Raw genomic sequence first — 12,608 nt, 5'->3', positions numbered from 1 at the left:
GAGACGATGCTCACCCGCGTTAACCCGGGAACGCCCTTCATGAACGGTTGCACGGTAGCTGACCCACATATTAAACAGACGACGGGTGCTCTGATATTGGGCGCTCATCGTCGGAGCTCCGGAGTTATGCATAAGTAAGAGGACTGAATGCTCTCCTTCTCCAGCCGCCCCTTTAATACCTGTAAAGCTCATTCAGACGAGAGTCAGCAGCTGACGTAACTCCCAACAGAGCGAGATGATGCTGCTGGTTCACAGCAACAGGCTTGAATTACTCTCTTAGCCCAAGGTGCAAAAGGTCAGGACGCGGGCTCAGGCCAGCCAGGGTGTTTATTCATAGGAAAGTGCTATGAAAAGCCAGAATACAGGGTGGACGCGGAGGCAGGTCCTTCCTTACTTCTGGAGTAACCAACCAATGCAAGAAACAGCCGGGGGGTCCTTGGTACAGAAATTGTTTTTCCTTCCTCAGACACACTCAGACTTACTCACAAGCTGGAAACTGTGTGTTGCGTTTCTATTTTGCAGGCCCAGCTGGTGGAGGATTTCCGGACGCTGAGGAAGACAGCAGAGGACATGAACTTGTTCAGAGCAAGTCCTTTGTTCTTCTCTCTTTATTTGGGCCATATTATTGCAATGGAAGTTTTGGCTTGGTTAATGGTGTCATACCTCGGCACTGGCTGGATCACAACTCTCATCCTCGCCTGCATCCTTACAACTTCCCAGGTGAGAAGCAGGAGGCGCAGAGCATACTGGCTACACAAATCACTCAGGAGCAGGCCAGTGTGCACTGAACTCGTCATATTAGATTAATTAATTACCAGTGCAAAACATTCATATCAGGGAAAAATATTCACAATATACCTGCCACTACCCACTGCTGAGGCACACACATTTGTCTCACCTCTTTGGCCTTTCCTTCCACGTGGTGGTTGACTTGGTAGTGTTGGGTTTACGGTTGGCCTTGATGACCTCAAGGGTCTTTTCCAGCCTGACTGATTCTGTGTTCTCCTCCAGAATGAAAACGGAGATTTTCACCTTTTCACTTCAATTAATTCCCTCTCTTCCTCTCACTCACAACTTGCCTTCAATCTCCATTTCCTTTTGCGCTTAAGTCTGGTTTCAAACAGCTTCCTAACTACTTGATTTCCCTTCATCCCAGGCCCAGGCAGGGTGGCTGCAACATGATTTTGGACACCTCTCTGTCTTTAAAAAGTCTTCCTGGAACCACATCGTCCACAAGTTTGTCATTGGACACCTGAAGGTAAAGGACATTATGGCCCCAGGGCACTGTGGAAACAGCTGCAGTCACTTTGACAATGTCAAAGTAGGAAACTCTAAGCAGCTCTAAGCCTTTCCACAGTGAGCCGATGCGCAGAGGAGAAGCTGGTGACCACTGCGCATGGAGCTGTTGCGCAGAAGAGATAAGAGAGCATAATCACAGCTGCTAGAGAACACAGCGGTTCCACAAGCTTCAGTGGAACTGCACCAATTTATAGCATGGGGACAAAGCTTATTAAGTTGCCCCAAACCCTATTGTAACATGATATTTTTGCCAGGGCCTCCACCTCCTTCATACTAAAGTATAGTATTTTTCAAACATCCCATCCTGGTACTTCCCATCCGTTCAAGATGCCTTCAGAACTTCTCTCCTGGGCAAGGCCCAGTGCAGTCCAGGCATTTCGGCATCCACCTGCAGTAGGAGCTTATGGGGGGCGGGACACAGCTTCGCCCATTCTCCCAAAGCCACTTTGTCTCATCTGGTTCCTCACAGGCAATAGAGAGAAACCAGTATAATAATCAGTAAGGCAGGAAGGGGGTTTAGTGGTGGACTTGGTAGTGTTAGGTTAGCTTAATGGTTGGACTGGATGATCTTATTGCTATTTCAAAAGCAAATAACAGTTTGGCCATAATCAGGGTTGCACTCGTTTAGTTTATGTAAACGAATGGGTAATCCTACCATCAGATTAGTTTCCCATGGGTGAACTCCTTGTTCTTGTATCTGCCCAGGGCGCCTCTGCAAACTGGTGGAACCATCGTCACTTCCAACACCATGCCAAGCCCAACATATTCAAGAAGGACCCAGATGTGAACATGCTGCATGTTTTTGTCCTCGGAGATACACAGCCTGTTGAGGTAAGGCAAAGTGGGTTGAACATGGAAAACCATTGTTCTAAGGGGCTTCGGAGAATGCTTGCGCAATACCAGGAGCTGGCTAGTATTGGTAGATAGACTTACGCAGTCAAGACTTCCAGGGACGCTAAAAAAGGAAATGCGACATCCAGGGATTTCATCTGTGTTGTCTAAGAGGAGTTTGGCTCTCACACCCTCACAGACCTTGGGCTGAAGAGCAAGATTGACTGTACAATTCCCTATCCATTTCCTATACTGACCACAGGAAAAAGGGTTTTGGGATAGCTTGGGAAAAAGCAACGAAGATGAGATTGGAAAGATAGAAAGCTGTTAAAAGACAACTTCATCCTGCTGGCTTGAAATACCAACACGAGGGGAAGATACGGTGTTCCTTGGTACTTCATCAAGAGCATTTCTAAACCGGTCTTCCATTTCCACAGAAAATATCTTCCAATACTAGTTAGTCCAGTCGTCTGCCAGACGACCTGTACAAGGTCCTCTCCACTGGAGCCTTTGCCATGCAGTTGGGGGGATATTGCTTCCATAAGCAATACTTTCTTACATTCAATATGTATTGTCACGCCACACATGGAATAACAGGCTATGTTAAGGGATTTTAATTCAATCTGCCCTTCTAGAGCCAAAGTATTTACTGCCTATTGTATAAAAACCCACACAAAGGACATAAACCATGTACCATCCTTGCTCTGTTTGACAATGGAACAAGGATTTCTAGTTATAAAAACAAATAAACAAACCAAAGAAAACAAACAAAGAAACATCTGCAGCAAGTAAAACACAGGGGGATACAACATTAAAAAGTTAACGGTTTCTCAGCCAGCTTTTATACCATTGAGAAAGTAACTCCAGACACCTGTAGGGGACACACGTACTGGTACATGGACGTGTATAGGGAACGTCTTGCACACACAGGATTTTCAAGAGGCAGAAGGGCTCTTATATATGACTGAAATGAAAGCCTTCTCTTGGGGTATAAAAAAGCCATTATCTAGAAGACGTAAATCGATATCACGCTCTTAAATGCGTGGGTACCAGCCATTGGAAAATCTTGTGCCTGATAACAGGGTTTAAAACCATTCCGTGGTTCTACCGCGCCTATCGCACTCGTATGGGTAACAATGGAGATGACAACAGCTCTTAGCACAGCCACAGGCATGGCAGAAGGTAGAAAAATACATTAAAATGCCATCAGGCTCTCAAGAAAAAAGAATATCTGAATATCACGCCAGAAAACTTTAAAAAGGAATTTACACGTAGCACAATTACGAGGATATTTAACCATACCAAAACACTTTGTACCTTTACTGGTGCGGGAATTCAGTCAAAACTCCCCGGTCGATAAATAAAGAAGTATTGCAGAGAATCTTCTCTTACATGCGAGTGTCATAATCCGCGCCTGAGCTTTCTCCTCCGTGTCCCGCAGTATGGCAAGAAGAAGCTGAAGTACCTGCCTTACAACCACCAGCACGAGTACTTCTTCCTCAGTGAGTATCTGCCCCACACTCTTCCTTTTTCCCTGAATGCCAGTTGATCTTTCCAGCCCCTACTGGGACTCCTTAAGTCTCAACCCATCCTTCCCTTCTTCAGGACCGCCATCCCCTGTGCAGGTCCCAAAATCAGTTCAGTGCATTCTTGATGATATCCAAGCACCTTGAACATGGCCAGCACGGTCACCTAAAGCAAGGCCAACACCCGAGACTGGGAAATAACCTCTGCGTGAGAGGCTTCATGGAAAAAATGCACGTTGCCAGGCAATGCTCTTTGATAAGTCAAGATGATGGGTGCGAAGCAGAGCATCCTTTCTTCACAGAAAGGCAACCACCCCCCATCACCAGCACCTCACCTCTCGCACCAGCGCTCGGCAGACTTTCCCTAGACCCAGTCCTAAATCACCGTGTCACTCTCATCTCGCACGCCTTTCCACCCCTCCGATGGCCAAAACATTTCCCTTTGCTTTGCAGTCTTCCCACCTCTGCTCATCCCCGTGTATTTCCAAATCCAAATCATCTCGACCATGATCAGGCGCAGGTTCTGGGCGGTGAGTGAAACGTTCCCTCACTCTTTACGGGGTCCGGTTGGCTCGTAAGAAATCACACTTGAGAAGGGAGGGAGGTCAGTCACCTCTGCAAGAGAGCTGGCAGAGGGAGGGTGGCAGGGATCGCTGTATTAGTTATCCGCCATCCTTAACATAATCCGCAAGGACACGTTATATGAGATAGGCAAAGCGATGCCTAATGTCTTCTGTCTTCCCCTAGGACCTAGCCTGGGCCATCAGCTACTACATGCGCTACTTCATCACATACATCCCATTCTATGGCGTTCTGGGATCCCTGTTTCTCCTCACTTTTGTCAGGTAGGAGATAACGGGCATCCTCATTGCTCTCCCCTCCCTCCAGAGCCAGACAAATCAAGTCTTAGCTCTGCTGTGCCCCACCGGCCTTCCCTATTTAGGTTCTCCGCAATCATTGACCTCACTTCTGTTACCTTGGGTGTTCTCACTGCTTCACCCTCCTCGTATCATCTCCCAGTCCTACCTCCCCCCAGCAGAGCTGGTTCTGGTCCTCAGCATCTTCCCCTGCCCTTGTGATGGTCCAGCCAGGATTCTCCTTCCTTTGCTCATTCCCCGTTCTCACACGCTGCCCAGTCCCAACATGTTTATGCATTTTTTCCATTTTGGTCAAGGCTGGACCCTTCCAGAGTGTCTCAGGCCACCCTCTTCCCAGCTGACTGGGAAGGTAATTCATGAGCCCTCCTGAGCACTGCCCGTGCTTCCCAGTAAGTGAAATGCTCACCACTTCTCCCAGTGCGGAAGACTGCGTGGCCTGAACATCGGCTGGTACCAGAGGATGGCAGTTAGTCCCACAGTCAGCATTAGTTTTAGGAAAACATTTCATTACAGTGAAAAACGTTTTCTAAAAAAAAAAAAATAAAAAAAAATAAATTAATTTCTTGAGTAAGAAGAAAAGGCACCAGACGTACAAACCCCTTTACAACATTAGAACTTTTGCCTCCACAAAATCTAATATCGCTGTTTACAACTTCAGTTTTCATAGTTTCAAAACACTTTGGGCATTAGGAAAAAAGGACATTCAACAGACGTACGTTCGTGTAAGTGCCCAGCCAACATTTTCGGTCTGAAGTCAAGCTAAAAAAACTTAAGACAAACCAACTTGTTATTTCCAAAACTGCCAGATTTTGATTAAGCTAAAAGTGGAAGAAGAAAGGGAAAAATCCGAAGTCAGCAAAATTGCAAAGCAAGCTAACACAAATGGGCAGGCGGCGTTTGAAATGAACGTATATCCAGCAAGCAAGGGGAAAGATGAAAACGGTTCTGGGAATTTCGAAATCGGGGCTTTTTCTTTTTTTTTTTTTTCCCCCCCACGGAGTTGGCTCGCCTTTATTTACCAAACTGCAAAAGTAGCATGAGAGATCAACCCACTCGTGAGGGAGAGGGATAGCCCAGCAGGATGTCCTGCTTGTATTTAATCATAACCGGGTTATTCCCAAAGGCATAAAGAGGGAAAGGGAAATTCATCACAGAAGTGATTCTGTCTGGTTTCCAGAGAGAGAGAGAGGTATCTGCTTCAATACCACCGAGAAATACCTTCCCGACAGGTCGCGTCTCCTGCTGCTGCCCGTACACCCCACTCTACTCACCCGCTCTCCCGATCTGCAATATCGATTGTCGCCCTTTTTGCCCGTTCCCTTTTGAAGGTTTCTGGAGAGTCACTGGTTTGTGTGGGTCACCCAGATGAATCACATTCCGATGGAAATCGACTGCGAGAAGCACAGAGACTGGCTTAGCTCTCAGGTAACCGGCACGGGAAAGAATACCCCTACTCACCCCAAAACGAATTAGAAATTAAAAAGCGGACAGGTTACCCCTGTCCCCAGGTACCGGCGTATGGTGTCTCTCCGCGAGCCATCCCATGAAGATATTCTCCCCAGAGCCAGTAAGGCCGAGTCAAGACAGGGAAATCCAAACGCCTGTAATTAATTTGACAATCAAAAGGTTCCTTCAGATTTGAGGCAGTATCAGGTTCAAGAAACATTATCTGGCTTTCCTGTGCGGCTTACGTTGGCACACACATAGGAGAAAAAGAAGAGCCCCGATCAAAATCAAACCTGAAAAGAGAGCTTAATAAATTTCTAAAGTTTATGTTTCAGCAATAAGGGCTGAAATGAAACCCAGCTGCTTTCCTACATCTTTTTAACGCCTGGGCGGACAGATGCACCCTGCTGAAAGGGCACCCCTTATTTACGGTGGCCCCGGTCCTATTTGAGACCCAGAGGATAACGAGAGCAACTTTGACACTGGCCACAGGAATTTGGTATAAGTGAGCTGAGAGAAGAAATCATCTCACGTTAATTAGTATAATTAGTGTTTGTAGTTGTTACTGGGGCCTTGAATGTGAGCTTTCAAAGCCTGACAGTCAATTTCCCTCCCTTGTGCTAAAAGCACTAAAGCACCGAAAATAAAGCACTGTCCGGGAAAGCACCCGGGAGCGTTCAGGTGTTCACCTTAAGCTTTTGCTTAAGCACTTTATGCAACCGGAATTTGTAGGCAGAGAGGGGTTTTGAGAGCGTGAGATTTGGGGAGGGGGATCATAAGAGAGGGAGAGTGGGTGGGAGGGAGAGACAGGGAAAACGTGTGTCCGACAGGGAGAAAGAGGCGAGTCTTTGATGTGGTTTTGCGCTGCATCCCGGGGGGGCGAGGAGAGCCCGTCTCCCATGGGTACTATGTAGGAATCACAGCCTAGCTACTTCAGGGTGCAAGAGGATTTTAAGAAAGACTACCTCGTTTTACAGTCATTAATGGCAAGAGCAGCTAAGAAATATTTGCGGAATATTTAGACCTCGCTCCTAAGGCAAACTGGGCAATGACCAGCTGGGATGGGGAACGCGGGCTTCCTGCGCCCATGCCTTTTTCCTTCCCTCTTTTCCACCTTGGTACTGTCATACCAAGAGAGGCTGAGCTCTGCTGAGCTTTAGGAGTCTGTACGTGACTCGTCACGAAATATCCACAAACTGCCTCCTTATATTGTCCCCTTGACCACCGGTCGAGCCCGTGGAGACACGGTCAGCACAGCGGTTGACAGCAAGCCCTGAAGGAGGATTAAAGCTCCCCTTGCTCCAACCAGCTGCCTCAGCTCAGTTGTGCAGTACGACAGGTACCAGCCCCTGCGACAGGCAAAGACGAGCTTGGTTCTGATTTTAAGGTGAATTCACTAACCTTCACGGCTGCTTTCTTGCCGTCACAGTTGGCAGCCACCTGCAATATCGAGCAGTCCTTTTTCAACGACTGGTTCACCGGGCACCTGAATTTTCAGATCGAGCACCAGTGAGTACGGAGCCGGAGTCATTTGGCCGTTACCGGGTTGTCACAGCACTGGACCCGAGGGGAGGGAAAGTCCGATAAAGGCGCGGGTGGGGGATGGGGCAGGACCTTTGGAGCACTACCGTATGCCAAGGAAAGAGAATCCAGAATCACAGCCTGCTTCCACGACAGCATGGCATCTTTCTCCCTTGCTACCGGCTACTTCAGCTTTCACCCTCACAATTTTAGTTTGGGGTTTCATTAGGAGTCCGCAGTACCTGCCTACCAGTTACCATGGCGATGGACTCTATACCCTAAAGCTAACTACTTGAAGTTGATTATCCATTTCAAAAATCTCCTCTCCGTGATTAAAAGCACCTCAGTGTTTTATAGCCTGGGAAAGCTGTGTGGGGCTGTGCGCGCTGCTGGGTACCAGGGTCCGGGGCCACATGGGCAGTCTGTTGTCAATGACAACACAAAATGTAGAAGAAATGGCATTTAGGGTAAAGCTGGCTGGTTTGGAAGCGAAATTTGGAAATCTCCATTGAACAGCGCAGGGCGAAGGGATCCCAAATTACGCGTTACCTGCTTCGCTGTTCCGTGAGCTTGCAGAGGTGGGAAATCAATGCATTCAGTTTTCACGAGCCTTCTTGAAACAGAGGACTGTAAATCACGGATACCACTTGGTGCCTCTCTTTCTTTCGCCTGCTTGCGCAGCTTGAGGAGAAGGCATTAATAATTAGCCCCTCTGAGGAGGCAGACGGAGATGCTCATCCCTTGGGGTTAATCTCTAGAGTTTTCTCAGGTTTGTTTTCTCTTTCTCTATTCAAGCCTGTTTCCAACAATGCCACGGCACAATTTCTGGAAGGTGAAACCTTTGGTGAAGTCATTATGTGCCAAGTATGGAGTCCCATACGAAGAGAAGCCTCTTGGAAAAGCATTCGTAGACATAGTTGGGTAAGGTCCTTTTAGCATCATCCGCAGCTTGCGATTCATTGTGACACGAACATCCTATGTCTTCCAGCACAGAGAATTCAGGACACTGTAGACCCTCCGAAATACCATCTCGATATGGTGTAATCTGGTGTCACTGCGTCAATAATCTTCATATCGCGGTCCAAGGAACACCTGCAGAAATGTCGACCTGCAGCAGAAATGACACTATGACAAATAAAAGCAGACTAACGCCGGGTGACAACAGACGGGAAGCTGCTTCACTACGTCATGGGGGGGAAAGAAATAACTATCCCCTAGAGCAGCTTCTGCAACCAGGGCAGTGTTATCAAAGTGCTTAGTGAGCATTTAGATGGGTACCAACACGATCTAACAGGGACCTTTCTTATAACATTATCACACATTTTTTTATAATACCTTTTTAACGTGCTATATTTAATAATACCTTTTCAAAATGCTGTTCTGACAGCTGGCGGTTCTGGTTTTCGGGAGCTGGCAGCATGTCTTCGGCCTGCAAAGTGAGAAGAATCAAAGGGGAGCGAGTCAGGTTGCAGCCCACGCTGCCTCCCATTTGAGCCCTGCCAGCAGCCAAGGGCTATTCCCTACAGGCATCGCTGCAGACCAGTCTGACAGTCCTCGTCAGGCAGCCTCTGTGCTAACGTTTCTGTCTCAGTTACTCCAAGGGGAATAATTCATGACAGGGAACATGAGAAAGTGTTCTGCAGCCCAGGGATCTCCACTCTCGAACCATTCTAAGCCAACGCAAATGAAAGCAGGTTGGCCCCGCCACGCGGAAGGGCTGCAAACTGGTTCAAAACCTCTCGTCCAGTTAGCACAGGAAAATGCATGCCACCCTGAGACCCGGGGGGGTGACGCCCGGTGTCCCACCATGCGGTGCCCACGTCCCTACGCAAGTTCTCAGAAACCGCCTCACGCCTCAGCCATTTCTTGCCCTCCCGATAGAAGGGTCATCTCCTGTAAACCATACAAAACCACATTTCCAGCCTCCAAACCGCGTTCTGTTCGTTGGAGGACTTCTGGGAACAAACCAGCTCAGATCTGCCACGTAATGCTTGCGCAGCTGATGCGGATGGGGAATCCCGCGTGAGAATTCCCGGGGGGGAGGAAACTCCTTCAGAGGTGTGAGGTGGTGAGCCCGGGCAATGCCCCTCTGCTGTTTATTCAGGGCCGGAGGGACTACGGATAACACACTGGGCATCGGGTGAAGTTCTTCCACACCGAGTCTCAAACTGATCACTTTGGGGGTCTAAAGAGCAAAATAAGTAGCTCTTCTTGCTGTATCTGCTGCGCTGGCAAAGGGTATCGGGTGCCCTAAGGGTCAATATTCAAATTCAGTAACAAGCTGCTCTGTGGGACTAAAGCGACAAAGGGAAGATTCACGTGCCAAACAAACTTCTCTTTGTTTTCTTTCCCCAGGTCCCTGAAGAAATCTGGAGATCTATGGCTGGACGCTTACCTCCATAAGTGAACATGAATCTTAATGGGGAGGCGTGAGTGACAGGGAGGGATGGGGGGGTGCGCGGGGGGGAAATCACGCGTGTGTCTCTTGCTCTCAGATTTCAGTCTATATCTACGTGCGCGGGTGGAGGGGAGTCTCCTGTCTTGTGAACTGCCGCTGGTAGGGGCTCAGGCAACCTCTTTAATCCGGATTTTAAATGCGCTTCAGAGGACGAAGCGTTTGTGCATTTGTACGGCACAAAACAGAAGGTTGGGAGAGGATGGAGAGAAGGAATGTTTAAAAACAGGGGCGTTAATATCCGACCTTGACCTTCTCTTCACAAGATTCACTCTAATTCCGCCTAAACCACACAAGCCCCTGAGTCACAGACACTTAAGACTCATGAGGCTTCAGTGAGTATTTGCAATCCAAGGACACCCCAGTCAGCTTATGCCTTTTTCCCTTTTCCCATATTTGTGTAGAAGAGGAGCTCAGCACGGAGTTCCGTTATCAAGGAAAAAAATAAGGTGGTCCATGATCCCCACCCCAACAGGGAGCTCAGGTGGGCTGTGACGCCCGTCAGCGCCTGCGGGAATCGCATCCCACAGGGACCGGCTCCTGCCGTACCCCGAGGGAGCTTCCAACCCTGCCCAGACCCCGGCTGCCGCGGGCTCCCTCCTTCCTCTCCCTCCTTCCTCTCTTTCTCTAATCATAGCATCACTTTGGTAAAAGCCGTGATACCGACCCCGCACAACTAACATCTAACCGCCTCTCAGCAGGCTTGATAGAGCTGTATTTTTAGAACCAGCCCCTATTTCCAGGGGTCCGAAGACCTTTGGGCTTAAACAACAAAACGTCTCCTTTAGGAGAGGGTCTGTTTTCTCTGCAACGAGCGACAGGTCTGGCACAGCGTTATGGTTGTCAGTAACTTACACAAAAGACCAAAGTAAGTCACATCAGCAAAACTTAACTGATTGCTCCGGAGTGCTCCAGCGTAACCACAAACGCTCTTTCCAGCGGAGCAGTTGGGCAGCGGGCCGCAAAAACACCCGGCTCCGCCTGCCTGCACCCGCCTGGCGGAAACCAGCCCCCCTCCTGCTTGTCGGAGGCCGGGAGCAATGGCACTGCCTACCCTTCTCTTGGGAACAATCAGCAGAGAAAATAAGTTCTCCCTGCCCAAGGAGAAGGAGCTGCCCAACCACTCGACCTGGCTCCCAGGGCCTTCGGGGAGGCAGCTGAAAGCAGAACCGACCAGGCTGTGCTGGCCATCAGAAACCTTCTGGAGAACCCTCTTACAAGTTGTCTAAAACTCTATTTTCTGCCCAGCACCTAATTACCACAACCCATGGGTCAGGAGATACGGCTGAACGGCTTCCAGGTGCTTTTCTAACAGGCAACCTGATCCCAAATAAACCAAGGGCTTTAGATTCAGTTGTAATACAGGAGCGACATGCTCTTTAGTTTATGATAAAGGGCCGTGGTTTCAAAAGTAGTCTCCAGTTCCAACAGCTGTCTCAAAACACCCGATGGGGATGCTCGTTATTAGGCAATGACTTTGCACGCCTCGTTATTTTGCTCAGCTCTGAAACTGGATCCTCTCTATCGAACCCTCGAATGCTAACAGCGTCCCAGAAAATCAGCAAAGACAACGCCAGGACTTAAAAAAAAAAAAAAAAATGGTGTATTCCCACCCCCCTCTTCGGAGAATAAGACGAGATTATTTCTTTGCTTACAGATGGGAAAAATCATAGGCAGGGCTGCAACTTAACCTAGCTAGCAATACTTAAGTTTTAAAAAGCGCTTATTTTGGTGTTCTTGCTCGCCCCTAAGCTGGCAATACCCGAATGGCACTATGAGTGGTTAGAATTAAAAGCTACCGTCTCCGGGGTGTCTGAAGCTCAAACAGATTTTGAGAAATTGTTACAGTTGATTTCTAATAGCACAAACAATAACGTCCTTCTGGAAGCTGTCATTTCCCAGACAGGCGGTAACGGGCCAGGCTGGGATTGTGGCTACCGTCGTACAGACTGCCTTAATATCTGCATCTCCTTCTGACTCTTTGAATGTACCTCCCTGTCTCGGCTCCAGCACGGATGACCACCAGCACACAGCAGCAGCGATGCAATCTTTTAAATATTCAGCTTGGTTTTCGGACAGTTCATATTTTTTCACCCCTCCAGTTCCTATTTCCAGAGCAAATTTTTCTCAATAGAGATGCCTCTTCCTCTGTAGTGCTGTCCCCTCTTCTCTCTCTTACCTTTCTTCTTGGGAAAGTGGTTTTTAACAACTAGAGCAACTGCAGGCAGCTGATAGCTCAGCCTGGGTAAATAATCCTGCTTTAGCAGCTTGCCTTCCTTTTTGCCACTGACCAGTCTACTGGAAGGACTGTTTTTCTGCTAAAAACTCAAAGTACTGCCAACGCAACAGCCTGGCCTGACAGTGCCTAGGAGGCAGCAGCTCCTACTGACGATGGCGGAAAGAACTGGAAACATTCAAGGAGAACAACCACGCTGCAACGGCCTGCAGAAGAAAAGGCCAGCTCTTAGGCAAACGGGCAAGTTTTGCCCCAAGATACCAACGGGAAGAAAGGGGGGGACCAGGAGAGGTCTTGATACTAACCCTTCCCCAGCTACTTGCTTCTTTCAGACTCTTCAACAAATTCTCTTTTCATGAAAAATGTTCAGTTGCTCAAATCCAGATAATAAAAACTGTGCAATGTTATGGTCAGAA

At 48.3% G+C, this 12,608-nt stretch overlaps 1 protein-coding gene and 1 long non-coding RNA gene across 2 annotated transcripts in view; one reads left to right on the top strand and one right to left on the bottom strand.

The window, feature by feature from the left end:
• LOC134515568 (uncharacterized) overlaps positions 1 to 5,930 on the bottom strand; it is a 26,962-nt gene extending 21,032 nt beyond the window's left edge. Inside the window, exons 1-2 of the long non-coding RNA XR_010071057.1 lie at positions 5,806 to 5,930; positions 4,941 to 5,060 (exon numbers count right to left, since the gene is read on the bottom strand). This is a non-coding gene — a long non-coding RNA (uncharacterized LOC134515568). The remainder of the gene's footprint in view (positions 1 to 4,940; positions 5,061 to 5,805) is intronic.
• Positions 1 to 12,608, top strand: part of LOC134515566 (acyl-CoA 6-desaturase-like) — a 19,175-nt gene extending 6,567 nt beyond the window's left edge. Inside the window, exons 3-12 of the mRNA XM_063334677.1 lie at positions 523 to 720; positions 1,157 to 1,258; positions 2,005 to 2,130; positions 3,572 to 3,632; positions 4,110 to 4,186; positions 4,404 to 4,501; positions 5,863 to 5,959; positions 7,410 to 7,489; positions 8,297 to 8,422; positions 9,857 to 12,608. Of these exons, the coding sequence (XP_063190747.1) occupies positions 523 to 720; positions 1,157 to 1,258; positions 2,005 to 2,130; positions 3,572 to 3,632; positions 4,110 to 4,186; positions 4,404 to 4,501; positions 5,863 to 5,959; positions 7,410 to 7,489; positions 8,297 to 8,422; positions 9,857 to 9,908 (1,017 nt within the window). The 3' untranslated portion in view covers positions 9,909 to 12,608. The remainder of the gene's footprint in view (positions 1 to 522; positions 721 to 1,156; positions 1,259 to 2,004; positions 2,131 to 3,571; positions 3,633 to 4,109; positions 4,187 to 4,403; positions 4,502 to 5,862; positions 5,960 to 7,409; positions 7,490 to 8,296; positions 8,423 to 9,856) is intronic.

Source organism: Chroicocephalus ridibundus, chromosome 4 (genome assembly GCF_963924245.1).
Source record: "Chroicocephalus ridibundus chromosome 4, bChrRid1.1, whole genome shotgun sequence".
Lineage (NCBI taxonomy): Eukaryota > Metazoa > Chordata > Aves > Charadriiformes > Laridae > Chroicocephalus > Chroicocephalus ridibundus.
This window is presented reverse-complemented; position numbering and strand designations above follow the sequence as displayed.